Source organism: Periplaneta americana, chromosome 12 (genome assembly GCF_040183065.1).
Source record: "Periplaneta americana isolate PAMFEO1 chromosome 12, P.americana_PAMFEO1_priV1, whole genome shotgun sequence".
In the NCBI taxonomy this organism is placed as follows: Eukaryota; Metazoa; Arthropoda; class Insecta; order Blattodea; family Blattidae; genus Periplaneta; species Periplaneta americana.
The window spans coordinates 106987028-107014397 of NC_091128.1; the positions used below are offsets into that span (position 1 = coordinate 106987028).

The 27370-nt window shown below is 37.5% G+C and overlaps 1 protein-coding gene across 1 annotated transcript in view; it reads left to right on the top strand.

Moving 5' to 3' along the window:
- LOC138709973 (protein dissatisfaction-like) overlaps nt 1-27370 on the top strand; it is a 91810-nt gene that overhangs the window by 51621 nt on the left and 12819 nt on the right. The window contains exons 6-7 of the mRNA XM_069840655.1: nt 18115-18482; nt 22654-22764. Of these exons, the coding sequence (XP_069696756.1) occupies nt 18115-18482; nt 22654-22764 (479 nt within the window). The remainder of the gene's footprint in view (nt 1-18114; nt 18483-22653; nt 22765-27370) is intronic.

Genomic DNA, 27370 nt, shown 5'->3' on the forward strand with positions numbered 1-27370 from the left:
CTTGAAAGGTTTTCTGTCGGCAGGTTGAGTTTTTGATGCTCCCAGGCTCCTTTCTCACTCCCCCTTCCCACCTCTCTTCGCCACTATGAAAGCAGACACCTTACTTCACCGATACTGGGGAGAACGTTGCCTCTTGCTGAATTGGAGTTGGGATTCATCTTTCTTGAGAACGCCGACCAATTGCCTTCTCCTCTCTTCTCTAGTGATCCATAAATTGGTTTCTATTCGCCTACATGCTATCACCATAGGTACACTAACATGATTTTACTTACAAAAGTTCTTTATTTGGCATTCAAATTTTACGGCAGTCTGTAAAATTGCATGATTTACGAACTGGTCTAACTCAATATTGCAACATCATTGACGGATATTTATATGAATTTTATTTACAATGTTTACTTTCTGATTATATTGAAAAATAGATGTTCGCCTATATAACAAAATTTGTTCATATGCCTTACCTACATGTCAATTCATCCAGAACTTAAGTGCATGAAATGTAATTAGGCCTATTTTACTTTATTACTTTATGTAAGTTTAAGTAACTATAGGGTCTATTCACTTATTTATTTATTTATTTATTTATTTATTTATTTATTTATTTATTTATTTATTTATTTATTTATTTATATTTATTTATTTATTTATTTATTTATTTATTTATTTATTTATTTATTTATTTATTTATTTATTTATTTATTTATTTATTTATTTATTTATTTATTTGAGCCGTTGAGAGCAGAAGTGGTGTAAGTAAAAAATGGGTAATGATGATTAAAGTTAACATTCTGTAAAATACAATGCAAAAAAGCAATTAATATTCAATTTATTTAAACTATTAGCAGTCGGTGGATAGCACGAAGGACATATTAATTGCTACTTTGCGCTATATTTTACAGAATTTTTACTTTAAACCTCATTACCCAATTTTGACTTACACCACTTCTGCTCTGAACGGTTTATTTATTTATTTATTTATTTATTTATTTATTTATTTATTTATTTATTTATTTATGTATTTATTTATTTATTTATTTATTTATTTATTTATTTATTTTAAATATATATTCTGATACTATAGTGATTATTCATCATCGATAAGATGATACACAGCGTACCGACAGTCTCTTGTCCATAACGTAATACTTTAAAAGTATTAACAATGTAGGCCTACGTCAGATTTCAGACCTTATCTCTACATCACTGCCCGGAGTTGGGCTACAATCTTCCTTCATGCGCCGCCCCGGAATGTCGGCAGCATACTGCATCGGATGTTTTCTAGGGCAGAATGGTTTTGTCTCCGACCGTCCGATGTGAATATCCCGGGACGAATGTCCGATGTAATATGCTGTAGCCTCATAAGAATGCATGTAATCAATGTCACATCGAACGGTCCGAGACAGAATGTCCGATGCAATATGTTGTCAGTCTAAGATAAATGGAAAACAATCTCTTGGACAGTCAGTAATCATTACCATTAATTGTTAATATATTAAAAATAAAAATAAAAGTAAACTTATTTCAAAGCACTCACCAGCCTCAAAGATGATGTTGAAAGTGTTAGCTTCCTACATACACCCATATTGACATCTGTAAAGGAAATTACTTATTAGGCTATCTGGTGCAGAAGTCAGTTTTGTTTTTTGTCCAACGTTCTATTGAAGTGCTACATCAATATCATCTAGGATTTCCTAGACAAAAATATTATATCTTTTCTCGTGTACACTTCCACTCTGTCTCAATTTTTCAACTAAATCATGGATTTGTAGAACTATTAGGAACTCTGACATCTGGAAACATTTACTCAAATCACATTACTACCATAAAAATGATTCGCTTGTATTGGCTGCCAGAACCAAGTAGAAACTTGATTTTCTTCCATAGGGACTGAGTGAGCCCAATTGTGTTGCTTTTTCTTGTGTTACCTTCATGTTACCTTATCCAAAGTACACAATGCAAGATATGTAACGGAAGAATTTAAATAGCTGCGAGCAGTAGTAGATGTCTTCGATGACAGATTAATCACAAGAAATTTGTTTGCACCTCTATCCCCGGATCTATATTTCGTTCCATAATGTCTGACAGGAGAAGTAAACATTACCGGCAGAGGAGGAGAGAAATATAATTGCTATTCAACCAATGACAGAGGTCACGTTTGTTTCGAAGTTAGACGGGAGTAGAACGCTTCAGACCACCCTAATTCAAGACAAGCGTGGAATGAGACCTCTGTCATTGATTGAATAGCAATTATAGGCTACGTTATACGTCTCTCCTCCTTTGCCGACAATGTTTACATCTCCTGTCAGATATTATGGAACGAAATATAATCTCTTGCGAATTTTATATTTGAATAACTATTGTGAATAAAATGTACAGGACAAACGTGTAGGAAGACATACGTCAAGAAATTCACTCTGTAAAAAGACAGAAATTGCACTAGAAAATAAAGAATTTCCTTCGCGATTGTCAAAAATTTGTGAATGTCGGAGCGGAGGTCAGTATTTTCATCATATTTGAGGCGGTAAATGTAGTCTAATTATATAGAAGCCTATATAATATGTTTAATGTAATAATAAGTAGTAATGACGACTGGGTTGTTGGTTTCCGGGCTTCTGCCGCGTCGTCTACCATCTTGTTGTGGCCGTCGTCAGAGCTGTGGACAGTAGTGTCTTGCATTGTTCGAACATGGGAGAGGCAACCAAGACAATAAAAACTTCGTCTTATTTCATATGAAAAACTAATCGCAAGATATGTGCTAAAATTCTTAAGGGCTTAAAACATGAGTGAAGGACAGGAAATATTTTTATAACAAGGTGGAACAAACATTAGAAGTTTCGTCCTGCAGAGCGAACATCGGCGAATGTCGAGCTTCGCCGTACTCGACAAACTTGAACCGAACATAGTGCCTGTAATGCATGACGCTAGTGGATAGCTCTGAGGACGGTCACAGCAAGATAGTCGAAACGCCGGCTTCAGCAACTGAGACGACACGGCAGAAGCTCGAAAACCAACAACCCATGGACATCGGCCGCGGAAGTTTACGCCAACAGTAGGCCTAATGACGAATAACTATTCAAGAGATTCTTTTGCGACTAGCATGCATGACATCATTATGGAAGTATTAGCGCAGCTGTGAACAATTAATTTGCGTCTTAACTGTAACAGTTGAAATCGGACACAATATAGGCCTACAACACAAACATTACAAAAATTAAGCTTTCTCCAGATTATTATTCAAATTTTTAAAATGCTGTGATTCTCAATGTATTTTGTAAATCTTAGCATACCAAGACAATATCATATTTCTTGCTAAGCATATTTCAACTTTTCAATGTTCACTGTTTCAATTGCTGCAGTTATTTTGGTGAAAAAATTTTAAATGCTACAAACAGTGATTCTGTGCACAAAATCCTTGTCGTACCCACGAAGGCAGGTGTGTGATGTCTCGTGACTATGGAATGCAAGCGACTGATTCACATTGTTCTATACGAACATTTCTAACGTAGTCTACTATTTGCTCTAACATACGAACAGATCTCATTAAAAATTAAAAAAGAAAACAGTTGTGAAGTATGTTACCTCTTTTGGTTTCAATGTATATTTCATCATTAAAGTAGAAATATAACTTTTTGCACACACTGTGTTTTAAGTATTAATCCACCATTTCCCTGGGAAAACAAACAATAATTAAAATTATATCTCCTCTTTATTTGCTTCACAACGGTAATAGGCTTAAGGTATTTAACATTTAAACTCGTTAATTACTGTAGGCCTATATGTCGCTCTCGATCAATTTTAGTTATTTTATTTTATAAAGCTATTCATCTATTTGTTTATTACCCTCTAGGCCTATCTATTGCCAATTTTCATAGAGAGAGAGTGATCCTATACTGTAGGCCTACTGATATGGATTTTAAATCTTGCAGTTACTGGCATACCTACGTACTTTCGAATTCTTAACATTTTCTTGAGAAGGTGAGTGATCTAAGAATATGCTCCTGTTTCTCAATGTGCGTTTGAAATCGGTAACCATTAAAAATAATGATCACTTAGTGTTGTCTCTCACTTTGAAAACGCTTTCTGAGCGGTTAATGAACGGAACAGTCAACGCAACGATGCATTTAATGGGGCAATTATTATTTTAGTAATAGATAATATTTCAGATTGGTTTATCATACCACGTTAGGTCCTATGTTTTCAAATTTTCTCTTTACTTTTATGATAATCGGAAGGAATAAAATAAAAACACCACGTTGTTAAAACAAAGATTAAGCTCTTGTAGCTATTTTTTAAGCATCCCAGATCATTTTTCTGCCACGGTAAAAAAAAAAGGAACTCAGTAGTTTAAAAAAATGGCGGGAACATATGTTTATCTATCTATCAGGGGCGGCACGGACTGAGACTGACCTCACACTCAGTGGAAGAAAATTATCTACTGTATAACTTATCTATCCCTATTATTACTCGACCAAGGCCAGTGGAGTCCTGCAGCCCGAAGCCGTGGCGGTACTGCTCCTGCGTTCGTAATACTGCATTGCGATAGTTTACATTACGCCCGCGGCTCCACTCGCCTTGGTCGAGTAATACCATCAGGTAGCGCTCTATCTATCTATAATAGTCTACAACAACTATTCTCCTCTATCCAGTATCAACTTATCCATTTAGGACCTATTTACCTTACACACATCACGAAATGGTCCATGTGAGCTGTATGGGTCACTAGAGAGGCAAGAGCAAGAAATTCCAGGAAATTGTAGGCGCTGCGCATGGGCAGGAGCCACACTCTTGTGTATCATGTATCATGTATTAATAATTCTGCAAATGATGTTACTGCTCAGTAGATTAGTTCAAACTTAAGTTAACGTTTAATTCAGCCTTTGGTTCACGGCTAACAGTTACAAATCAGTGAAGCTATATTAACGTTCTATTTTTTAAGTGTTCAAGTATTAGTTTAGAACAACCCTGGGCATAAGAAGTGAAAGGGACGCAGAAATCCTCGCCCATGTCCTTTTCGCTTACACCGTCTTATAAATAACGCTGAGTAAGGCTCTAAGCAGCAGCGGTGGAATTTAAGCGACCAGTGAGAGCCGAACGTTCATAAAAGCTATGATACCCACTGATACAATCCGTCACTGACCTTCCTGCCTGCTCGTACCGAACCAAAACACTACTATCTCAGCCGTGGGAGTGGGGAGTTAAGGGGTGGTCTGCAGTGACTCAATCGAGTTATTTACGCCTAGGCCTGGTTTAGAATTACTCAGTTTAATTATTTATTAGTTTACAATTTATAGCATTGCTTAATGTTTAGGCCTGTAAGTTTCTTTGAGGAGCAGATTTTTACATTTTACATTTACATTAGCGAGCCGTACTCGACATCTGAACGGAACACACCAGACGAGATTTCAATCTATAAGCACGTACATACATTTCTACACACACACATTCCTACATACATACATAGTCTACATACATACATACATACATACATACATACATACACACATACATACACACATACATAGCCTACACACATAGCCAACATACATACATACATACATACATACATACATACATACATACATACATACATACATACATACATACATACATACACTTAGGTACATATACTTTATACAGTATAAGCAGTATACATACAACCTTGCTGTAGTACAGACGCAAGATGTATGTAGTTATATGAACATTTTCAGGGTGGCTGCTAAGAAAGCAGGAAGCATATGACTAAGATGCCAGTAGCACGTAGCATGCAGCGCACAGATAAACGTTGAGTCAGCAGCACTCTCTCTGAAAAGACAGGTGAGTGAAGGAAGCAATTCCGTCTTCTGCTCCATGGAGAAGCCTGGGAAAAGAGCCGGTGCTGCGCCCCCCCAACTTGTGGTAAACCCCATTAATGATGATGTGAGGCGCGGAAGACGGCTGAAGCTGAAGAGTGAAGAAGCAAGCGAATGAATGAGCAAGCGAGCGGGTGTTTTTCCAGCTCCCTGCCTCCCTTGCTGCGATGTGATTCAATAAGCTTTTTATCGCTCCACTGTGCACCCCAGCCTGTGTGTGCGGTTAATGCCTTTACCTTACATGCTGCCAGTCATAGAGCAGTCACGAGCGAAGTCTTAGCAACTGAATGACAGCGAACCTCCGCGAGATCAAGGCAGGCGAAATAACTTGTTCATGCGACGGGCATTTAAATGTCTGCACACAGTGATCTCGTCCGCATGCAGCCCAGAATATGGATGCCTATCTGTTAACGTGACGTCTTGAATCCATTCCCGGAGTGATGCTGATTGCTGGCCATGAGAATTCCATTGCGTGCCTGACAGATGTGGCATTTAAAAATTACTATGAGTAGGCTAGTGGTGAATTTCAACCGGATATATAAAAAAGACAAATACGCAGTCAAACAGGCAGATAGATAGGCAGTTATAGATACTCATGCACAGTGATAGGCACATAGGCCTAGCCAAATAGAGAAAAATATATAGGCAATTAGACACAATAGAAAGACGGGCGCACGGACAGAAAGGTAGGCTGTGAAGGATCGTAAGATTTTGTCGCTAAGCCAGAGATGATTCTATAACAACAGACAAATCGTGCAGCATCAATATTATAACCTAGGTTTTAGGTCTTAACACTCTTCATTAAAATTATGAATGTGATTCAACATAACTTCAAAAACACTTACTTAAAATGGACTATGGTACGGCGGACACCAGGGATTTTGGCAGATGGATCTATTAATCTGAACTCCAGAATGTGTTACTCAGCGCTGCAAGATCTGTCGGTATCTGTCACAAGCACGCTGCAGCTGCAATGGTTGGGACATAAGAGTAAACATAAGGCCCGAGAATCCTACTGGGCAGTCACCTCCAAACTATGCACATATAGCTAACTATAGAAGTAAAGTAACCTATAATTATGTGTCCATGCTTATAAAAAAGAGACCAATTCCCGGCACACAATTTTCGAGATAATTCCAGTTCCCGCTGCATAATCGTTTCCTCGTTACTATGAAGTATAAAGACAATCTATATAATAAAAAAAATATTCTATAATCAACAGACTAACTGACTAATCAACTTAAATCTCCTTAAAACCTGTGTGTAAATTTCTGTAAATCCTTAGTCAAAATATAAGACGGAGTTTTACGAAATATGAACATTAAGGGATGAAAAATGGTAAGTATAATGGTCAAAACATAGGCCTACCGATTTATTATTTGAACCAGCAGAGAGGCAGTCTTTAAATTTAAAACAAGCCTATACATAACACATACAGTAAGTCTACAGATCATTCGTTATCTCGTGAAACCAAATGCATACGTGCGCCGTAGCACATAGTAAGAACCTTATAGGCTATTGGGGATTAGTTTGCTAGCTAACTGCAAGTGGAAACGTAGCGAGGGAAGGAAGCTTCCAGTCCACTTTCTTCTTCCCCTCACGCGCAAGTTGATTTCTCGACATAACAAATGGTCTGTTCATGTAAGGCAATTCAGTATCGTAAGCCACATTGCAGTTGGCGTTAAGCTTATGGCAGCAACTCGTCTTACTGCTGCTTTAGTCTGTGTGTCTATGGAGAGTGAACTGCGCGCTTGATTTTACAAGCATTAAGATGTCCAAACAAAACTGCCGACAACTTTAGGACTTAAAACACTATTGGAGGGATAGTAGTTTGGAGACCTTGGCAGTCATCATATCCACAACGGATTTGGTGTGTTCCCATTTCAAGAGAGAACGAATGTTTATTATGCGATCGATTGTTGCATGAAAGACGTTCGAATTCAGCATTGAAGAATCTCGTAATATCAGTGTCTAGGACGCTCAGGATCCACAGAACGACTATTGCTCCAGTAGCTGACATATGCCCTGATCCACGTAAACCGAATAAAAAAGTAGCCTACATTTTTATGAAAGATGATGAATTTTCGAAAGACATCTTCCAACGTATTGTTTACAAGCAATTCCAGCGCGGTATCTGTCCTACAATGGACGAATAAAAACTATATTACGCAGTTAAATTAATATAAACACAGTTACTCTATAACAACAATAAACATAGGCTAATAAGCCTATTAATGCAAAAAGTAAATATAAAATCTTTCTCTGCTTCTTGCTACTTGTTATGCGTAATATTCGAACAGCTGTATCTGCATACCCATAGAAAATCGGAAACATGTTTATACTTACGAAATTTTTAATTCAGAATAGTCCATACTACAGCCCCTAAAATACTTACTGAAACGAAATCCTAAAGGCCCTGTGAGCAGGTTAAAAACATTTCTTCCATCTGGAAATGTAGAATCCTCTAATTTAACTGAGTAATAGAACATAGCCTAAATTTTATTCGTCCACTGTAGGAGAAAGGCCGCGCTGGAATTGCTTGTAATATACAACACGTTGGACGATGTATTTCGAAAATTCGTCAATTTTCATAGGCCTAAATACTTTTTATTCGGTTTACGTGGATAAGGGCATAGGCTAAGTTATGTCAGCTATTCGAGCAATAGCCGTTCTGTGGATCCCGAACGTCCTAGACACTGACATTACGGGATTGCTCACTGCTGGATTCGAACGTCTCTCATGCAACAATCGCATAATAAACATTCGTCCGTCTCTTGAAGTAGGATCACACCGAATCCGTTGTGGGCATGATGACTCCCAAGTCTCCAAAATGCCATCATCCCAATAGTGCCTTACGTTCTAACGTTGTCGACAGTTTCGTTTGGACGCTCCTAGTGTTTGCAAACTCAAGCGCGGAGTTCACCTCCAACATAGACACACAAGCTACAGTAGAGCAACAGTAAAGCCTTGGTTTTTCTGAACCGACGCATGCGACATGCGAGGCGCGAGGCTCGCATGTCGCATGCGTCGATTCAGAAAAACCAAGGCTTTAGACGAGTTATTGCCCTAAACTCAACGTCAACTGCAATGTCGCTTACGATATTAAATGAATTATAGGCCTACTTCTATAAATACGAGAATATAGGTCTAGTTATTTCAGTTTAATTACACAGGAAGGAATGATGTAATTTGAGTTAGTGAACGAAATTCTTATCTTACAGTGTACAATATTAAGTCTCTAATTGAGGCACTAAATCTCACTTGACGATATGTGTCAGAGGAAGAACAATGTTTGTGTGCATCTGAAGTCTGACTAGTGTAATATGTAGCTAGCAGGCGATGTATGCAATGGAGGGGGAAAGGAAGTGGCCACCCTACCTCATTATCTCCTGGCCTAGTTGCCTCATAAGTGGTGCCTTCTTGGTATTACTTTTGAGGTTCAGACCTGTCTTCGGACAGCTGACTAAACAACAACAAACACAGTGTATTAATTTTATAATTTATAGTTGTAGAAGATTTTGTTTCGATTCCATAAACCAAGAAAGTTCCAAAGTCGCCATTGGAACACAGCAGACATTGGACATGTTTGTAAACGTAAAGTTTGTACGGACGCGTCCTAGACCTATTATTATCTCCGCAACGAGTGGAATCTACCCTCTCCTCTTCTGCTTGATGTTGAACAGGCCTGAGCTAGCATAACTTGCGGCCGCCGACCCTGCCTACGCCGGGAACACAGTTCGACCGACCAGCATCGGCTGCTTCCGATCAACTTAATACGCGGACATCCAATAATTCTTCGAGAACTTTATTTCATCTCTCTATAAATATATACTAAACAATCTCAAAGTAACACTTTTCTCTTTCATTCTTAGTGAAAATAGGCCTACTTGAATTATTTAGGGCTCTATCTACCGTAGAATAACGCAACTACTGACTTTGAAATTCTTGTCAACAATAAGAAACCTTAGCATAAAATACTAGAAATACTGTTATTTGTTATGAAATCCATTCTTATCTGTGACCGACTAAAATTTGTCACCCTCCTCCTCTCGTACTACGAAGTTTCTTAACCATCAAATATCCATCGTTCTCGTCCGAGTTTGAACCCGCGAACCTCGGATCTGGTGGTAAGCTTGATAAGTATTACATCACTAAAGGCGACTATAACGAACAGCTCTTATAAGGCGATGTTCGAGATTGTTTTGAACTGCTCAGATCTGGAACAATACCGCAGCTCAGTCTTGAAGCAATGGGACGAGAGAACCACTGCAAATCTCTCCGCTAATAGCATCAGCTCGTCAGCAGTGCCAGCCTGGCAAGTTACGAAGATTGATTAATGGACCGACTAATCCCGGCTACGGCGCCAGTCTCAAGCTGTGGGGTTTCCAAGAAATCTGCTCTAGGTTCGACTCTTCCCTTCTTCCTTCTCCTTGACAGTCATCCGCTGACATTTAACGTAAGATCGTTTCTGTTTCAGACAAGAGAAACAGCGGCGTCGTTCCCGTGTCGTAAGAAGTAGCACTTACTTACTTACTTACTTACTTACTTACTTACTTACTTACTTGCTTGCTTGCTTGCTTGCTTGCTTGCTTGCTTGCTTAGGCCTACTTATGGCTTTTAAGGAACCAGGAGGTTTATTGTCGCCCTCACATAAGCCCGCTATCGGTCCTTATCCTGTGCAAGATTAATCCAGTCTCTATCTTCATATCCCACCTTCCTCAAATCCATTTTAATATTATCCTCCCATCAAGGTCTCAAAAGATCTTTTTCCCTCCGGCCTCAAGAAGTAGGCCTAGACCTATATGTTAGGCCTACATGTTAAATATGTTAGTGTTAATGTATTCCATCATGAGTACCCAAAGTGACGAGTAGGAACCGTATTCTGGCCCAGGGCGTACAGAGATAAGGTTAGCCGTTCGTAGACTACAGCATATTGACGCGACGTCATGTTTCGCGCGTTTCACAGGTAGGCCTACATACTATCAGGGAACACTTGCATCTTGTTTGTGCTGTAGTTGTTAAATTCATGATTCAAATCTATATCTCGCACACACTTCACAATACATTACAGTGATAAAAACTGATACTACGATGACTTTTCCTACAATTTAAATATTATTTTCTCATTTATTCAATTAATTTAATTATTTTACTGGCAGAGTTAAGGCCATAAGGTCTTCTCTTCCACTGAACCAGTAAGTTATAAAAATACATAGCAAATATAAATAATATCAATATAGAAAACAACGAAATACTACTACTACTACTACTACTACTACTACTACTACTAATAATAATAATAATAATAATAATAATAATAATAATAATAATAATAATAATAATAATAAATGTAGATGTGTTTAGTTATATGTAAATCTAATAAATTAAGCAATTACAATTTATAGTTAAATAAGATAATTTGGACCAAAGGAATGATTAACGTAATGAATGAAATTTTTATAGGTCTATTTTAAAAGTAAAAATCGTATTCTACAAAAGTAGGCCTAATATCTGAAGAAAGATCATATTCTAAAGTCAAAAAGCAGTCTTTTTGACAATCGGCTTTTGAAAGTAGTCAATATCTCACAGCCTCTTTACACTATGTAGACTTACACTAGAATATGATATTTTTACTATTTACATTAGCCTGTCATAAAGAATGTAGGCTTACACTCATCAAACATATTCACACTATTATACAAAATTACAAAATAAGTAGGCTATAGTAGGCTATTATGAAATAAAATACCTTGCATTACAATAGGCCTACACAAAACTGTACGCCTATGTAATAGTATAAATAGTAATGTTTGATCAATGTAGGCCTACATTCTTCATGATAGTGTAAATAATAAAAATAGCATATTCTAGTGTACATAGAGTAAATTATTTCAATTGTAAATAACTTATTAGTGTAATTGTTAAAGTGGCCCATGTTTTCTTCTGCCCAACTTCACCAAGCAGGTGTCGCGTAAACAATGAGTCAAGTACTTCGCTTGCTAGATGCATGCGCGTCGTCGCTCAAATCCATTTTAATATTATCCTCCCATCTACGTCTCGGCCTCCCCAAAGGTCTTTTTCCCTCTGGTCTCCCGACTAACACTCTATAGGCTATGCATTCCTGGATTCGCCCATACGTGCTACATGCCCTGCCCATCGCAAACGTCTGGATTTAATGTTCCTAATTATGTCAGGTGAGGAATACAATGCGTGCAGTTCTGTGTTGTGTAACTTTCTCCATTCTCCTGTAACTTCATCCCTCTTAGCCCCAAATATTTTCCTAAGCGCCTTATTCTCAAACTCTCTTAACCTACAGTATGTTCCTCTCTCAGAGTGAGAGTCCAAGTTTCACAACCATACAGAACAACCGGTAACTTAAAAACTCTAGTAATACTTAATCTTGTAGCTTCGTGGGACAAAGTACGGTTCCAGGTGACGAATATTCAAAGAATATTTCACTTATGAATAATACATTTATAGATGTGAGAAACAAAAGTTCTCCTGAACTTATCAAAGTCGATTACCTATGTAATATTATGAATTCCAATCTTTCTTGTAAAGGTTTACTTAGAGATGTGTACGATGACGTCAATCTGCTGAATGAATACAAATCATATTGTAAATATGTGCAACATAAGCCTAGTTCTTTGAGTAGTCTATTATGCCTACACTAAGCAATTGTTTTTGAAATTAATGCAAACCATAGGGTTTACTGTATATGTAACTTACATAGTTCTTTGAGTGTTTCTCTAAGTAAAAATATTTAAATGCAGTTAGGTTTTAGATAGATCTAAAAGTATTTAAACATAGAATTAGGTAGGCTATAGATACCTTCTAGGACAGTGGTCGTCAGCACTCGCTGAAATGTGCAAAGGGTACGCGGTGCTGTCCCGTGTGCACTGTCGTGCAACAGGGAGAGATAGAGAGCATACTCGCTAGCAGCTACGGAGTGCACCCTAGTGCACTGCTTTTTCCGCGGGTAAGAGAGACTAGCCCCAGCGTGCTCTGTGCTGACAACTCCTGTTCTAGGAGCATAAAAATGTCGGTAATGTGTTGAGTTGATTTAGACAGTAATTTGTAAAAGCTCCCTTATCTTCAGTTTGAAATTCTGTCAATCCTACAAACATTTCTAACTTGCCTCTTATTTTCAGTTTAAAAACACAGCAACCCTATAGTCTTATTGTATGGCCTCGCACGTATTGTAATTTACGTTTAAGACAATTCCATACAAAACGAAAATAGGCTACAAAATTCCAGCTTCTTAGCTGAAGTTGTTCTGAAGTTAAATAATATCTGGAAGCAAATTTTGCCACTTAAGGCGATGCGTTACTGAAAACAGTCGAATTTTGACAAGTTTTATCATTATTTTATTTTCGCGCTATAGGCCTAAATGTACGGTTTCATAAAAATTGTTTATAATTATTATCTTTATTATAAGTATACTTATATGTTACTTTTTAATAGTCTATTAATTGGTAGAAGGTGTGTCAATGTACGAGTTATGTGTAACCGAAGTTTTGAATTTAATTAGCTCTATATCAAAAAATAAATTTTCTCCGTTTTCAACAAGTATTAATTTTATTTCAAAGTGGTTAAAGATAAAGTGATGAAACTCGACATACTTATTCATTAATATCTCTGTTGTAAAATGGAGCATTTGATTGGCTGTATTCAGCATAGGTTTATTGCTAGAAAATTATATGTAACGCAGTATTATTTTTTTATTAATGCTTGAACAGAAAAAAATTACAAATGAACAAATTAGAGTAGGGCATTACTTACTAATGCTCCATTATACAATTTGCAGTGTTAGGTTAAAAAATGAGATTTAAAAAACAATATATATATATATAGAAATAGTATTTTCACTAAGAAAATTTAGAAAAATCAAAATAAGTTTAATTTTTAAATTATTTACGAGAATAGATTGAAATTTACAATGTGTGATTATGATATTGATATGCACATTCAGTAAAGATATCAGCTGTCTATCTCAAAAATTGTGTATTTTAGAAATTTCAGTAGCGCATCGCCTTAAAGACACATGACAGAGAAATGGCGGATAAACACTTCTTGAATGCCTTTTCTCGAGGTACATGGATCTTCTAGTTTTATCTTTTCTCAAAAAAGATGATAGGGGATTCGTAGAAACTCTGTAATTGCGTGGAACGTTTAAATGGTTGGTAGCTGTGTGATTGTATGGATTACATAGGCTGTGTATAGGTTAGCATGTGTTTGAAATAAATTATTAAAGATCATTATACTCGAACATCTTGCACCATTAAGAGTTAGGCCTATTTTATTTATATTCTTTATGTTATGTTGCGGGTTGCATCGGACCGCTGCCGCTGAGGATAAAAGCTATGTTGCGGGTTTCATCTGTGCACTCATTCTAAGAAGCAAGATGCGCGTAGAGTAGGCCTTGTACAGAAATGGTAACGGACATATTTTTCCCGAGTTGCGCACTTAAACGTTCCACGTTAAAAAGCTTAGGCCTATTTACTTACTTACTTACTTACTTATAAATGGCTTGGAGGTTCATTGCCGCCCTCACATAAGCTAGCCATCGATTCCTATCCTGAGCAAGAATAATCCAGTTCCTAGCATCACATCCCACTTCCCTCAAGTTCATTTTAATATTATCCTCCCGTTAAAATGCTTATGTTAAGAATTTTTATACTTTAAAAATCCATCAGTCTCGGTCGGGTTTGCATCCGGAAATCTCAGATGTAGCTAATAGGTCCTAACTAGGCTATACGATTACAACAAAATATGGACGAGCCTCACAGCACAAAATTGACTATAGGCCTATCCAAGATCTATACAAACCTATAATAAGCTATAGACCTTGGCCTACCATCCCTCTAAATTGTCAGTGGCAAATAGGTTTAGGCCTACATTTCTCGAGCACTGCTTACGCCTACAACAAGAAATGACATGAAATCTCTCAATGCGCTCTAATACATGTAAGTGGAGGAGCTTTTTAATTCAATGCAGTAAATAGACGCGTTACTTCTCAGCCGTGGTAATACTGATAGGTCTACTCTACGTTGTTAAGTCTTTTTCTCCCTCTGCTGAAAGGATTTGTTAGTTCTGCTCTCCCCGTAATGGCTGCGGAGGATTGGCGTAAATAGAGCGTGGGGCAAGGAGACGCTCACCGATAAGACGTCTTAGAGACGTCGGCAGGGGAGACCGCGGCTACAGGACGTCCTGAAAATTCTTCACCTATCACACCTGCTTCATCAAATGTCGTGGAATTAATTTTCTTTATTAGATGTTAATAAAATTATATTTTCCTCTTTCACCGCTACCATCACCACCACCACCACCATCATCATCATCATCATCATCATCATCATCATCATCATCATCATCATCATCATCATCATCAAGGTCTAGTGCACACTTGTTATTAAATAATTTCGTAATTAACGAGTTCCCCAATAAAACAAGAGTTATTTTCAGTTTTGGCCAACGCGCACTACAGACTAATTAACTCGTAGTCAGGTGTTTCTTTACTTTTCTTTTAGCCTATTTCTAGTGTTGGTCTAATATAATGATTTGGAATTTAGCCTATTTAAATTTGTGTTTAGATTTCGAACTTTTCGTCCCGCCTATTTGGAATTGTCAACTCAAATACAGAGTCCGGCAAAAATACAGAGTCAGAAATACAGAGTCTGACTTTTTTGAAATGATCTGTGGTAGCATGTCTGCCTCCAGACTAGCCGGCCCGGGTTCGATTCCCGGTGGGGTCAGAAATTTTTCTTGTAAAATTTATACCTTGGGACTAGAAGCGATGGCGGTGTACAACTTCTAATCACTGAATTGTCCACTAATATGCCTGAGTTAAATCCCAAATCTCTCCGCAGTGCATATAAAGGTAAGGCATATGTCACTGTTGATAATGATTCGTCCGTCGGATGGGGACGTTAAACCTGGCGGCTCCCTTGGTGCTATTCGACAGGAGTAGGTTACTTACCGTCACCGGGTTTCCCCTTCTCCTTTCCTCACCTTCATCATCAACCTCACCCATTCCCTACATTACACTTATACGAACACTTAATATACACTTACCCTAGTACACGACATAACTCTTCACAGATAGTAGGCCTACACATCATACATAACATGGCCCGCCGATGTGGTGTGCAATTTGAAAATGGGTCATAGTCCTGCCATCTAACCACAGTATGCGGAACCCGAATCACGCGAAGTGAAGTGAGTAGGCATTAAATACATACACACACGTTTTTCGAAATGAGCCAACACAGCTGTATTTTAATGTAAGTTGGTTTTTATTCTTTTATCGAAAACAGGCATTATTGTCATTTACTGATGCAAAAGAACAAAATCAGGTTTTGAAAATTACACCCTCCAAATGACGTCCATTTTTTCTAATGCACTCCTGGAGCCTGACTCTGAAGTTCAGCACAGCCCTACCTACCACGTCTCTGGCGTACGGACGGTCCTTGACTTTCCTGTTGACTTACGTTTTAATGCTGAAGAAGTCGTTCTAATATTGTTTACCCACAATAAAATTGTATTACGGCTGGAAACTCGCCCACGTCGACCTACATTGAAATGGTTTCGGAACCTACGCTGAGTAAGAACTACTGACTAGCCTAATTTTGTTTTCAAAAATATCTCCATGGCAAACGCCCGATGCGTTGTGTTCCACGGATCCATTGCACCAATAATGGCGTTCATTCCTTATCCTTCCACCGTTTCGCGACTGTCTTAGTTACGGTTACCGCCAAACCTAAAAACTTCAAATCTTTTTGCCGGACCCTGTATTTTACACCCTAGAGTCCTATCACAGTGAAACCGTCTTAAGCGACAGTTCAGTACGTACCAATTCATAGCAGTGTTCCTAAACTACTAGCCTATTCGTTTTATAGATTAAATGTCCAAATTAAACATAATTTCCAGTAAAATGTTTCTCCATTTGTTACTATGGTTACCAGCAAATTCTTGAAATATTGCATTCAAATTCTTGCGAATGGAAGATTTAACTTCTGTCACGTTGAAAACCGCTCATTAAACTGCATGACTCCACTGCGAGCGTTAGTACGTAATTAAACTGCTTCTCTATTGTGCATATTATTGTAATGTAGTGACGAGTCATCCACACATAGTTGTGGATATATGAGTTTATATAAAAAGAGTCTAATATGCTAGTGCAATATAGGCCTGTCTATATGTCTGGCTGTACTCAACCTGAAACAATGTTTTGGCACCAAGTTCCTGAGTCTGGTTATGAGTCTCGAAAATCTTATTTCATCAGCATCGGTTCTTATTTAATCCCATTGGATTGTACACTTCGTAAGTAGCTAATAATATTCTTGACTTATCAAACATTTGTTTATTGATACGCAGGCAAAGTTCAGCGTTCGGCACAGTCGACTGGAATTTCTTGCGATGGACGCAAGAATTCCGTGCGGAGCCGTTTAGGGAGACTCTCGAGTTCCTTGCGGAATGACGATTCAATTCCTTGCCAAGATTTGAAGTAACATTTTCCTTTCCACTTTCCAGACTTAGGAATGCCAGCAGCAAAATCAAAGATAGCCTATTACAATAATTAAAGTAAACAGCCACAAATGAAAATAGCTGCTGAGGTTGAAGTGTCACTTATTTTTAGGCATATTCATCAGTACAATTACAATGTCACTAAAATATTAGGGCCTAATGGAAATTTAAATTAACATTAAAGTATAAATGCCATATCGTGCTTTCTAAAACATTGTTCCTTCATCCTCACTGTTTTGGGAGATGTCTGCAACATACTGCCTTCACGTACTCAAGTTTTCATCATCTCGTGCTTACAGTAGGTCTACAGACATCTTCTTTGCCGTTGCTCGGCGCCTCGTAGATTGTGATTGTCCTTTCATTTTGATATATCTACTTAGCCTACATACCTTTAAAAACATCTACGAACTGAAAAATATTGGAGTGAGGACGATAGAGCATATTATTTAAGTAGGCTATATGAAAAGATTCTCGCACAGTAATATAGTGGCCTATTCACAGAAAATGTTGTTGTCTGTGTCCTTGTTTTCTGAAGTTTCCAGACGATATCAGCTCCAAACAGTTGAGATTCTGAGGTACCCATAGGCTAAGTTATTAGGCTACTTTCCTCTAAATAATAATAATAATAATAATAATAATAATAATAATAATAATAATAATAATGACATATGGGTCGTGAGACTAGCTTTTGTTCAAATAGAAGAGAACGTGTGGGTATAATTTGATGTGGTGACTGCAGCAGTGCAACACGAGCGAGGCCCGAGGAAGCCGAAGCATCACCAGCACCACGGCAAGGACCTGCACCACCACCATCACCATCACCACGTGGGCTCTCCGCAGCCCCTGGGCGGGGTTCCGGGTGTTCCGCCAGGGCTGCAGGCGCCCGCAGACGGAGCCTCCAGTGCGGCGACCAAACTGCTTTTCCCCGGGGCTGCGCCCCCAGTCAAACCACCGGTACTCGGGAGCGTCGCCGCAGTCGCTGCTGGAACGACTGGAGGGGACCATCAGGCGGTGCCTCCCCCGCCCCCGGCCGCCGCCATGTTCCTAACCCATCAGCCGCCTCCGCCCGGACTGCTCCAGATTCTCATGTCTGCTGAAAAGTGCCAGGTAGGCCCACAGTAGGATTCTGCGACGTCGTGATGTCACTAAAGGGATAGGCCTATAATTCAACCTCTGTAGGCAAGTAGCCTAACAAAATGCCAAGTTTCAGTTGAGGCCGAGTAAGAAGAGGATCGTCTGCTTATCATGTTGTCATGGAAACATTCGTGCCCAGTGTAACTACAAAATCTAGGTATTCCATCTCGAACTATTTTACTCTCGTGCTTTCATGACAATAGGCCTATTCATTATCAGCAGAGACCGGAACTTTGGCAGAATGGCTTTTTAGACTAAATGTGTTAAATCTATCTTCATTTTGAAAGTAAATCTGTACGAATTATACCTTTGTGACTGAAACGTCACCGTTTTATGTTTCCCTTTTCTACCTTTTTAAATATAAGTGCCTATTCATTGTTGTAGCTAGCTAAATATTTCATATCGCAACATATCAGTAGGCCTACAACCAAACACAAACATGCACTTTCCAAGGCTACTGGGAAGAAGATTTCTTTGCTTCCGACAGTAATTGCAACATCGAGTCGAAAATATCAATTTGCATTCGACTTAGGCCCTATGTAAAGCTTTTCTTGCTGCCGAAATCCCTTTGTGGAAAGTGCAAGGTTGTGGGTCTAGTGCAAGGTTTTTGTAATTGCCTTTTATTGCGTATTTTAGCTATTTATAATGCCTTTTTGCCTGCCTATTTTAGCCATTTATGATGCCTTTTTGCCTGCCTATTTTAATGATTCATAATGCCTAAACTTCCGGTCTCTGATGATCAGTATCCGTATTTACTCGCGTAATGTAACCCTAGAACATCATTTTCTTCGCGTAATTTCTCCCTCTTCCTTTAAACAAAATTAGACATGCCCTTTCCCTTTAAGATTGCCTATCGAAAAAAATAAGCATGGGAACCCAAGGTCTTTATTCATCCCTTCTACCATAAGGAAAAATGTCCAAGATTCTTCTGACAACAAGAACAATGATTTGGAGTTTTCTGTTGAAAGTAGTGCAGTGCAATACATGTAGGCCTACGTTTATTTATTTATTTATTTATTTATTTATTTATTTATTTATTTATTTATTTATTTATTTATTTATTTATTTATTTATTTATTCATTCATTCATTCATTCATTTATTCATTCATTCATTCATTTATTCATTCATTCATTTATTTATTTATTTATTTATTTATTTATTTATTTATTTATTTACGCAATTAACTAATTAATTTTATACGAATATGTTACGCTCGAAGTTTAACACCGCTGATCTGAAATTAGTCAAGGTAAAGTTAAAGGCATAAGAACTGACATAGGCCTAGGCTAAACTTATAGCGGTACAAAGAAATGCCACAAAATTGTCAATAATTACTATGAGTAGGCCTATATTATCATCATCATCATCATCATCATCATCAATGGTTCGAGAGCCCAGTGTGAGCCCTGGCCTTCCCCATTCCTTCCTATTAAGAGCCTTGCCCTCCCAGTTCCTTTCTCCAAGCAGTTCAATATCTTGGCACTCTAAGTATATATATTATATATATATATATATATATAAAAGGTCTAGATTTGTAGCTATTTAGTACTAAACATTGATTTGATTAGTAGTCCTATGTGGTTGTACCTTAGCAATAGGCCTAGGCGCAGTTCTTATGCATGACTCTTGTTATAATTTATTTTGTTATTGTCCATCATTCCGCGTATTATTTCGTCTATTTTCGGGGTCACCACTTCAATAATCCAGTAAAATATATAAAATTAAATAAGCTTTTAACTTTATTGAAACTCGTTACTATGGTTCCGCCACAAGTAGGTCTAGCCTACATGAATTGTTTGATGTTATTTATGACGAAATTATTCTCCATCCAGATATAATTCAATGAATACTAGTGGCTTGTGCAGCAATTGTTGCAAACTATGTCCATAAAAAGTTCAAATAAAAAGTGTTCAGATTTATTTTCAATGAAGAATACCAGACATTTTGATAGTTGTTTGCTTCCATAATAGTGAAACATACTCCCTCTGAACGTTTTTTTTATGCCAAATACTTTTCCTTGAACCTATCCGTCTTCAGTTCTTGAGTTTCAATGCGAAATCGCTAGTGACAATGTCAGGATGATCAGTGGGTTTTTCATGTGGGAGTAATGCAGTAGCTATTTCGGGTCATTGCGGATTGTACGTGAAAGTGAAGAAAATGGAGGTTTGTCATGCTTTGAACAAAAGACTTAGCATCTTGGTATAGCTGCTGCATGTTTCGTGAACTGTCCTGAAATGTAGAGGACAGAATCATTTTTTCTCACTGAGAGATCTTGCTTAGGTGATCAAGAGACTACAAAATCTTGTAGGCCTCTTATTTTATCAATAAGTAATACCTTTTGGTCTTTTCTTATGAATTGTAATTTTTTGCGCTTCTTCCAGACAATACTGATCTATCAAATACTGCTGGATTAATTTGTGTAACAATGAATGTTATTTCGTATATTTTCTGTAATATAGGCTGTTGTGAGGAATTTATTGCTGAGATGTGGAAAATGAGACGAATGATATGTCAGAGTTGTAGAATCTTATATGCGCCCTAAATAAAATTGTCCATCGTAAATCGTTAGCAGCTTCAGTGTTTCATTTGTTGCTGGTTGCGGGAAATAAACTTACTCATCACGGTAGCAAGAAGTGAAATGGCATGCTATTTTCCCTACAACAAAATATGCTTGGCAGCGATCACAAATCTAATCAATTAAACCAAAGAAATATGAAATTAATTTTGATGTATGATGTGTGGATAAACTTCAGGGCTTCTACCGCGTTGTCTTGGTGTTATTAGCTGACGTTTCGACCGACTACTACATATAGGCCTATAAGTACTGGCAGACTATTTCCTTATCCAACAACTGCTCTGAAGATGGCCACAACACAGCGGTCGAAACGTCAGCCAATAACACCAAGACAACGCGGTAGAAGCCCTGAAGCTTATCCACACACCATGTACACCAGCCGCGGAAGCCTACGCGAACACTTAATTTTGATGTAGTTTAAAGACGCAGCTAAAATAGGAAGCATGACTCAATTACTACCAAGGAAAGTTAGAGAATCAGACATATAAATATCTATATCACACTGCCATTACATATATGAAAAGGACCCACACCACTTGATTAATAATTGTAAAAGTAGCCTATTTCATTTTTAATAACAATATTGTTACCTTACGTAAGTTTTATAGTTTTCAGTAACATAAGTTTATATAGGCCTATAGCCGTTACTCAGCAAATTATAGAAATGAAGATCTAATATAAAATATTCTTTCTCTGTGTCTACTTACATAAAGCCCCAAAAGGTTTCACTTTCATATATCAATATAGCATTATGTGTTGCATTAACTATAATAATATTTCATTTTTAATGGTAATAATGCCATCAAACATTCTTAAGTTTTGCAGTTCTTAATATCCAATACACAGCTGTACTCGGAAAACTACAGACCAGAGAATCAGACCTGTAAATTATTTTTGATACGTTATCAAAAAATTGCACAAATGAAGATCGACATATTGGCATTATGATGGGAAAGAATCTGAGCCGTCTGAACTCTATGTCAGCAATCCTGTAGGTCATGGTCTTCGTATAATAGCCTATTGTTTATTGTAGTGTGTGTTTTGTTTTATTATGAAATGCAACACGGCCGACTTGATGCTCGCTTCGCTTAAGGAAGTGAACATCAAGTCGGCCGTGAATGCAATTAATTAGTTCTCAAAACTGACGAAAGATGGATTTTGGAAAAAAAGAAAATGATGTAGGAAAATTGACATTTCACTGAAAATTACTGTTTTTCCGAAAAACTTTGGGTTCCAAGCTTCAAAATGAGGGGTCATTTATTAAAATCCGTTCAGCCGTTTTCCCGTAATTTCCATTACCAGTTCAAATTATATAGGCCTATATAGAAATATGGAATAATAACAACTTAGAAGAAAAAACTGAACGTGGAAGAAACCTACCCCAAATGTAGGCCTATTTTGTGTTCTGTAACATCTCAGAATATCTGTTAGTAAACCGTCAGTTCACTGAAAGATCACTTTTTATTCCGAATGACCCTGTTAAGTATCAATATAGAAATGCCCCCACGATAGTGTGATTCGAAACCGTTATTCCATCCTCATGCGTAACATTTTGACGTCCGCTCAGGAGTTCATCTGGAGTGCGAAACTGAACGATGCGGAGCGACTGTCAGCTGTTGGCATCCCTCAGCCCAGTCCATTGCCTCTCGCCCTGTCGCCGACGTGGGAAGTCCTCCAGGTGAGTGCCACAATGATCTGAGTTTGTCGTTGTTGCTACCAAATGACCAGTTTAATAGGTCATATATGGAATCTAGCATAACAGGAAGCACGAATCGTCTAATGACAGGTTTTACGCTGGAATGCTTATATCTCCATAGGTCTATCAGTGACCTATTTAATGTCCGTCAACCTACTCCGTTATCATTTTCACTTGCAATCCTCTCCAGATCAATTATTTTATGAACAGGGCTGTAAGCCTATAACTCTACCTGTCGGTCTACAATAACTTCGTTTAGGTCAAAATTACATAAATTCTTACTTAACAGAATAATCAGGCCTACTGATTAATATTTGTTACTTATAATGAAACCAACATCTGTCCATTCTTATTATCATTAATTTTTCTAAATAGAATACAAAACCTCTAATGGCAAAATTTCATTACATTAATATTCTCATTATATAAATAGTCTAAGCTCATATTTTAGATTTATATTTTTTCTCCCTATAACATAGTTCTAGTAAACTTATATTAAATTAATTCTCATCATTTTACTAGCTATCTCAAATTAATTATAATTGATTTAATTACATTAGCTCATAAATTAAGTTACTACTTTATCTTATAAGTTTATCTAAATTTAAATAAACATGTACCAGTCGTTAAAACTTAACTGAAAAATATTGCTGGAGAATCTTTTAAGTGTAGTGTAAATATTCATAATTTAAATATGTATTGTACTGATTAAGGTTGGTTGAGTGAAAGAGAAGGCCTTATGGCCTTAAGTCTACCAGCGAAAATAAAACATTCTATTCTATTCTACTTACGTAGGCTAATGCCTGCCCCTCTATTCGTCTGTCTGTTCATCCGTCCGTCCTTCCTTTCGCCTGTCTACCCACTCACTCAACTATAGCCTACCTATCTAGGCCTACATACTTAAGCTTACCTATCTATAGGCTATAGTATCCATCCTTCCTATTATATTGAAAATCATTAGGCTATAGCCTATGTACAATTTTACAAGTATTAGTCTATTAATAGGCTTACCTCAATCTCTTTATTTGCAACGCAATATTTTAATAAATCACGTATTTCCTCAGATTATTTTTATCTGTACATAACTTACTGACAACAATATAGTGTAGGCTAGTCCTAATTATTGTAGAATAAGCTTAACTTAGGCCTATATCTAGTATAGACTAAGATAATTTTATAAAATGGACAAACTGAACTTCAGAGTAGCCTAATCTTTCTTACAAAAACGAACTTCAGTATGATTGTCATCCTAAAAATACTGAGTGATCCAGTTGGCAATTGACCTTCACACAGCACTGGCTCTGATGGTAGCAGACCAGGATAAGCCCTGTCTTTGTCATGCATGCGAAAATCTATGGTTATTCAATCGAGTGCATGCTTTCGTGTGGTCAAGGCGTGTTGCCACATTTTCTTTTATGACTAAATGAATTTTAACTACTCTATTTACAGAGACTTTTTATGTACGATTCATACCTACGTCATGTAGGAAAGGACTCCATGCCTACTCAGCACGTGGAGTTCAATCCTATAATGCGTACACGCTCCTCTCCTTCGAATTTATTGAAGTTTTTGCCATGACATGAGAAATAATAGGCCTACATCTGCAAGTCGTAATGTTTTACGTAATTCAACGTTTTCAACATGAAAATTGTATGGTAAGCCTACTGTCATAGTCCGTAAAGTACAAATCCTCTCACACACAACTGAAAACAGCGATAGTCGATCTACGTGGTAGGCCTATATTTCAAATTCACATTTGTGTTCGAAAACACAAAAATAATTAGGGCCTAATTAATATCAGTAAAGTAAATCCATGGCGCTACAGCCCTTTCAAGGGCCAAGACCGACCAGTCGGCTGCTGGCCTCACACCCACATGCCGAAGTAGAGGTGGACGATCATCCAACCAGAATGGAGGTATCGTGTGCTTAGCACGATGATCCCCCCACCCGTTATAGCTGGTTTGTGAAACCGGATTTTCGCTCTCTATCGTAGCTCCCCAAGTGCAACATGACGCTGAGTGGGCACCGGTCCCATACACTGGCCGAAATTTCATTAGAAAATTTCTTCCCCCATGAGGACTCGAAACAGCGCGCATTCCGTAGCGCGAGTCCTAGGCCACAATGTGTAATTTCAAGCAGCTAGCCGGCCAAAAATCAATTGTCACACCCTATCTTTAATGCTAAATTCTTATATAGACGTGTTTATAACACTCCAAAGTATACTATCCAAGTGTAGACAGATGCTTACATCTGTTAGGGGACCCTCACAACAGAGCGAAAGTTGCATGTCTCCGATAAGATCATTTAAGCTGCAGAGGCGGGCGCGAAGTATGTGTTTGGATGGTGCAAAGTGGTAAAGTTAATACAGTATTTTTTTCTAATACAGAGTATGGATATATTATAAGAATGTATGTACTTACATATAAGCTAATTTTCGTGACAAAAATTATCTTATTGTCTAGAATAAGTGTCTGGATAAACATGTGCAAAGAGTTTGAGTTTTACCTTATTATATATTTCGAGTTGACTTTTAAAAGGTGTAGCCCTCTATCACCTCGATAAAATTTTGTATAACTTAGATATTCATTATACTTTTCTGAATACGACGTCGTGATTTTTTTCTGCAAACAGGTGCAGACAGAGTAGTTATTAATTATTTTCAGACACCATGCGCTCCGTAATCAGGAGAGCTGTTTTCCAGATGTGGAACAAGAGCGAGAGAAAAGTGAAATTCTCAAATATAATTGAACATTTTGGTCTCAAAGATTACTCTGAAGACATTTTATAGTCAATAAAAAAATGAATTAAATTTCTATGCTCGAAAATTCGATTACAATGGAAAAATACAGCAGAAATGAGAAAAATGTCTTAAAATATAATGCGCTATATTTCAACCAAGATGCAAAGTCTGAAAATAAAATATATAATACTTTGTCATCTACTACAAAACAATTCCAATTTGATTCTGCCAGTACAAGCATTCGAGGACGTCCACGTAAACTTTTCGGAGACTTAGCGAAAGATCAAAACGGAAAAAAAAAACTAGTCCACATTTTAAAGAAAGATCGCCAGAAGAAAAGCTTTCTGTTGCCCATATGAATTTCAGAACTTCTAGGAAAAGAGATGCGGCCAATATTGTAGCAGAGCTTTCACTTGCATTACTTCAACGTGCGACAAAATGGGGTAAAAAAAATCGTAAAAATTGATTTTGCAGGAACGACCAACAATTGTCACCTAATAAGATCTCGCTTTGATTACTGATCTACAGTTGACCTCAAATCAACATAAAGAATTAAGGGAAATACAAAATCTTGTAACAGTTAATTTAGATCCACAGTTTTACTTACTGCGAAACATTGAAGATAGGATAGGTTCAGGCATGTTGACATGACATGTTGTTGACATAATAAAACAAAGCAGTCGCAATAAAAACGATGCAAATACCGCAAGAATATTTTTCAGGGAGGTTTCCACTTTCACATATATTAGGCTACGGGAATAGATGGAAATCTAATAAGTCGTTTACACATAATAAGTTATAGGCCTATCAGAAACCTTTTTCATGCGGTTTTGCAATACTGATGAACGGGCACTTGACATGTATGCAAGGGAGACAAGGGAATTATATTTATGCTTGCACAAATAGTATTATATGCCTAAAATTCTTCACAAACTCTTGGCTCATGGACAGAAAGTCACAGGACACTATTCTTATACTTACTGGCAAACTATCTGAGGAAGCCCAGGAAACGAGGAACAAATACTATATTAGACTTTTCAGAGAAGTCTTCGCAAGAAAAAACATCAAGAAAGACACAAATACAGATCTTTTACTCAGGCTACTTATTTCTTTGGACCCTTACATCACCAGCTTAAAGAAATTAAGAAGAGGAAATCGCGGTCGATTTCAATAGTAGTGCTGCAGTTGTCTCCGAGCCTCCATTAGTCGGTGCTGTCAAAGGAGAGACTAGCAGCGAGGATACAGATTCTGATGGGGATGCATCTGGCGTCCGAACGAGTAAGATATGTAGCAATATTCCTTCGCCTTACGCTTTCAATTTTAAGTGTAGCTACTCCACATTATGAACATTAATTCCACATTATGAACATTAATTTATTTTTTTCACTCGAATCGAAATTTTTTTTTACAATATTACTATTTTTATTTTCAGTAAAAATAGTTGCTATTTTCATTTTCATTAGACTCCGACGCCACGGCGCGGGACAATTAATATCAGTGCTGATGTTAATAAAATAACAAAGATTATGAAATTATAACTCAATCTGCCCTGCTCTGATCCACCTTCCCTACTTAGGCCTAGGCTCTAACTTAATAAACTGTTGTGCTCCGAAATATCCGCGCCCGGAATTCAGCGAATATAGGCTGTCTATTAGGCTTTGTCTGAACAGATAATGTCAAGGTGTTAGAAACTCATAATTGGATAACTGCAGCTCATAATAAAGATGACTGGATCAAGTTTCTGGGTAAGATCAAAACTCTTTTTAATCGGTTGCTTAAGGACGTTTATCAGCTGTGAGATCATCTACCGTCGATGAAATTGATAATAGTGAGTTGGTATTTTGGCGA